The sequence below is a fragment of the Buceros rhinoceros genome, unplaced genomic scaffold (assembly GCF_000710305.1).
Source record: "Buceros rhinoceros silvestris isolate BGI_N320 unplaced genomic scaffold, ASM71030v1 scaffold47289, whole genome shotgun sequence".
In the NCBI taxonomy this organism is placed as follows: Eukaryota; Metazoa; Chordata; class Aves; order Bucerotiformes; family Bucerotidae; genus Buceros; species Buceros rhinoceros.
In genome coordinates, this window is record NW_010431850.1 from 10839 (window position 1) to 15937 (window position 5099).

At 36.8% G+C, this 5099-nt stretch overlaps 1 protein-coding gene across 1 annotated transcript in view; it reads right to left on the minus strand.

Moving 5' to 3' along the window:
* LOC104499953 (AP-3 complex subunit sigma-1-like) overlaps positions 1-3505 on the minus strand; it is a gene marked incomplete at its 3' end in the record, with an annotated part of 11335 nt that extends 7830 nt beyond the window's left edge. The window contains exons 1-3 of the mRNA XM_010143537.1: positions 3440-3505; positions 3245-3336; positions 678-789 (exon numbers count right to left, since the gene is read on the minus strand). Of these exons, the coding sequence (XP_010141839.1) occupies positions 678-789; positions 3245-3336; positions 3440-3505 (270 nt within the window). The remainder of the gene's footprint in view (positions 1-677; positions 790-3244; positions 3337-3439) is intronic.
* Positions 3506-5099: the final 1594 nt, after the last annotated feature.

Genomic DNA, 5099 nt, shown 5'->3' on the forward strand with positions numbered 1-5099 from the left:
TAAGGTTTACCATCTACCTTCCTCTTCTTACTCTGTTTTATGAAACAGTAATCTTATTGGGCCATTTTGTTGTCAAGATCCAGGAAGAACCTATACCGGTCCTCTCTCCTCTCCTCCTCCCCTCCCCTTCTCCTCCTCTCATTCCCTCCTCACCCAGCCTCCCAGTGGAGAACACATGCCAAGGGCAACATTTGCACTCATTTTCTACGGTGTATCTCACCAAAAGCTCATAGGCCACAATAAAAGTTTCATCCAAAGAGGTTTTGGATGTGTCAATCCATTATATATTTGCAGTGAACACATATATATAGAGACAGAAGTGTCTGCCTGCGTGTGTACATGCACTTGTCTAGCAAATGTTTGAACTGCACCATTTGCACTGCAACCAAAACAAGGCCTTGAAAGGCTTCAGCAAAAATAGCTGCTGATTGTTCAGTACATTCCAAACAGTTTCCTTACTTTCTCATCAACTGAAGAAAAAGCATTTTCAAAGACAGTCCAGAAAACTGCAAACAATCTAAGTTATACTTAGCACCCTGGATGTGTTCACAGTATGAAAGCCATCTTCACTTCCAAATATTACAGAAAAAGGCACTGCTAAATTATGATGTTCTAAGGTACTGAGAAGTGTAAATCCACGTATTAAAAAATACAAAGCAGCAAAAAATAAACCTTACTTGTATGAGGTCTAAAATGCCAAGCTCGCTTTCTGAAGAATCCACACAGAAGACAAAATACAAGGTGGCATAGTGTCGGTAAATCAATTTGTTATCAGATCCACCTATTAACCTAAACAGAAAAGGAAACAGGAAAGGTTAGTTAGCATCTCAGGATAAACTGGGCAAAATCTCACAGCTATTTCAGTTAATAGAAGGCCTATTGCTAACGGCTAGCTGGAGCTTTCCCAAATTTAACTACATCACAACTTTCAATTTGTGATGCAATTACAATGGAAGAATGCCAAGTACCAAGACAGCCCAAGATATATTCACCACACAAGCACAGCTGTTGTTACGCGTATGGATAATAATGACATCAATATACATACCTTTTTATTAAAATCAATTCAAACAGATCATGCAGTTTCATCAAAACATAGTATTAAATGTACTTCTATCACACACTAGTGGACACTGTACAGGCACCAATCTGATTTAATCTGATTTACAGATTAACAGTGCATATGTCTATGAATCCTTTCCTGCCCTTCTCAGAGGAAAGTCAACAGAAAAAAAACCAAAACCTATAATGCAGACTGGCATTTGGATTACCGGAAAAGCTTTAAATTCGGTTTATGGTCCACTTAATAACCAAAACCATGTAACACTCTTGTGCTACAAAATGTGTGGTGTCTTGAAAAATAAGGCTGTACTACAACTAGTAGTTTGTTAAAGTTAAACTCACAGAAGCAATTAATTTTTTTATGGACTCACAGATCACCAAGTGACTGAACAAAAAGAGAAAGGTCTAAGGTATTTCGTTCCACTCTTCTGCTATAGCCTTCCCAAAGAAGGTACGTAAATCATAAGAAGAGATGTTCTTCACATCATTAACACTCACTGTGAGCAGAAGGACACAATTCAAACAGAAATGAAAATATTTTGCAGCCTGAACCTACATGCCTACAGACATCATAATTCTCCCTTAATTCTGTACCAGAACTGAATCACCTTTTTGGTGTATCATAACCCATCCCTTTATTTTCTGCCTTTATCATAGGGAGATAATACGAAAATAAATAAAAATAACATGAAATCTTTTAGGCCACTTTTGCTTAAGCACATTGCTTTGCATTACTGCTTGGGATGGCAGGGGTGGGAAGGTAAGGGAAATCCTTTGCTCCTGAAGAGCAGTAACTACATTCAAGAAAAATATTACGCACAGATGTGAACATGGAAAGAAATGTTAGTTAAAGTTTCCTCTTCTGTACTTTAATTACCCAATTCTTTCAACTACTTCAGTACACACACTTAGTATATATAAAGCATTGAGGCCTTTAGGTAAATTGCAAACTATAAAGTGATACCTGTCCTGAGGGAAAAAAAAAAACCAAAACTTAAAAATTATATCCAAATACATAGCTCTGGAATTTATCAGTAGTAGGAAAGCCAGAATTGTGTCCTCTGTCTTAGTTTCTTCTTGTTGCACAGCTCCAATTTTTTTAAAAGGCTCCAAAGCTTCTGTCTTTTACTTACAGAATTCAAGCCAGCATGTTTCCAGCTTGAAATCACCTCCAAGAACCTAACGATAGAATTGCCAATTAAGTACTTGGAAAAGAATGATTTTAGTTTAGAAATTAACAAAATTAAGAACTCAGAAATCATCTTCATCAGGAAAATGACATCATAGCTGATGCATTTGACTGTACACAAAAACATTAACTTTCAATAATCAGAAATTTTGGTAATTACAACATTTAACAGGCTATGACAATCAGTCTATGTTTAGACTGGAGATCATGAGCTTACTCCATCAATTATGACCCCTTTTTCTACAAGGTGGCTTTGTAACTATTTACTCTTGATGACTAACACCTCAAAATAAAACACTTCCATTTAGAATTCCTTCTCTTCAACTAAAGCAAGACTATATGAAAAAAAACCCAACAAAGATGAATCAAAAAACCAATACTTTCTGTGTGTCTTCTGGAGACAGAAGACCTAAGTCTGGCTTTCCTCCTACCCTGTCCTACCTATATTAATTAAAAATCTTGGTTGGAACTGCATTAGTTAGCACATTTAAAACTTACTTTTTTCCTTCTAGTTTGTAGAGCAAGCCTGAACCCTGATAAAAAGGCTGAGGAATCCTACTATCAGAGTCTGTCCACTCAGGTGCTACAGTATTTTCATTTTCTCAGCGGGTATGGCAAATGCCAATGCCTCTTCAAATAAGCCCAGAAATCTTTAGCTTGATTACAGGGAAACCGGTTAGGTATCATTGGCCTATTTCTTCCCCATCTTGTGTCTGAAACTATTATAGTACTAGTTACAGCACTGTGTCACTGACAGCGCTAGGAAAAAAACAGTTTTATTGCCGAACTCATTTTGACATACATATATACATATGCTCCAGTTAGTAAGGGGTATGTATACTTGGTGCGATGTGATATATTCTTTGTGTATTAAAATATCTCAAATGATATGGATTTTACATTAAAACTGTAAAAACTGTTACATTAAAATAAACAGTAATAATATCGGCTAGCCAGTAAGTATTGGACATTTATTTAAAACTCGATACTTACAATCCTCCTTCTAGGAAATTACAGACATTTTCATCACGTTTTGATACTAAATGGAAAGTTTCTCTGATAATTTGTTGCTGCGTATCTTCACTCTATGAAAGAAAACATACTTTGCTATCGATCTAAAATGGATTAATTAACAACACACAGCACACACAGCTAATAAACAGAGCACAAAGTATACCAGCAGTATACCCTCAAGCTATCTACTTCTGAAGCCTTAAACCTCCCAATTAACAAGATGCATGCTGGTTTCGTCATTTCTACACAAAAAGACATTTTTCCAAGTTAACCTGCAGAATACATTACCGAGGAAAAAACGTGAAAAAAATAGTTTTTAAGAAACTTCTTTAAAAAAAAAATTCATCTAAAAATAGTTTCTTCAAGTAACCAGGAAATCTTCTGAAGTATTCTGAATTTTCTGTGTCTCCACAGTAGCCCGAACAGCCACAGACAAGCCTTGAACGGGAAGGAAAGTCTCAAAAGCTTGAAGGGGCTGGGGAAGCTAAAAATTGCACAATACGTAATTCCTTCCGAAATAGCTTAAAATGTGACAGCATCATGAGCAACAGGTTCTCCTAAGCCCATAACATTCCTTCTAGCAGATCAGAAACATTACTTCGAGTTTGAATGCGCTTGACTCTTCCCAAGTCTCCATCTTTCCCGCAGACTTGCTTCTGCTACCCTTCTGTAGGAGTTAGCTCAGTTTTAATAAGTCTGTACTTTCATGGTAAAAAAAAAATTTAAATACGATTCCTAAAATCCTGCTTGTTTTACAGCACAGAACTCTAAAGTAACTGAACAGAGACAACCTTCATCCCTGCCAAAGCACCTAAGTCAGCATTTTAAACCACTACATGAAAAAACACTCTCAGCAAAACTGGTGCATGTATCTTAAAAGTAATTTCAGCCAGACTGAGCAGTACCCTGCATGGCTGCTAAGCTAATAAAGCCCTACATCCGTGTCATTTGCATTCAACACCTTAAACTCACGGGCTATTTCACAACCTCTAGAAACAACAAAGACATCAGCAAAAAGCTCCAGCAGAACTGTTCCACAAAACATAGAAAAGTGTGTGCATGTTCCTCTGCTTCTGCAGTCTGTGTTCCTCAAATGGCGCCTGCCTTGCTCTGCAGCAGTTACTTCCTCAGTGACTTCCCCCTTATTTTCTATGATAGCAGCAAAGAGACAATTGCGTCTTTTTTTTCCTTAAGAAACTTAGATATCGAGTATTTCAAGTAACCTGTTGTTTTCAGAATCTGCCCTTATTCACAAAGTTGTCCAGAAAAATATTTTTAACTTTGAAATCATGGCCACAGGTCTATATTCTGAAACATAAAAAACAGGGCACATTTGTCTTCCTATTTAACTGCCAGGACTTATTTTGCTAGCGAATTGCAAAAGATTATTAACTTCATTTTAAGATAATCAAGACAATTGCACCTGTTCCTGTGCACCACAGGGGTTTAGGGAAATCACCTAATCACATAACAGCTTCATTTGCTATTCACATTTTCAAAATTTCAAGTGTTCTGTTTATATACACATATTACCCTACTTTAAGCACTGAGGATTGGTTCTAATTCCAGTTATGGAAGTAGTAGAGCAGAATGGAGTCGGCAAGAAAAATCTAGTATTCTCCTGCCATTCCTCCTCTCCTTTCCCTGCTTCTCCCTCCCAGGACATGATTACTCGTGATTACAGTAACAGAAGACACAAAAAGATAGTATCATTTGAATGGAAAAAGAAAATGGAAGTTAACTGTTTCACATTAATGTAAGTTCTGTATATCGTTCCAAAGTCGTTCATCTACCTATTTAATTACGTCCACATTAGGAAAACAAAGGAAATAGG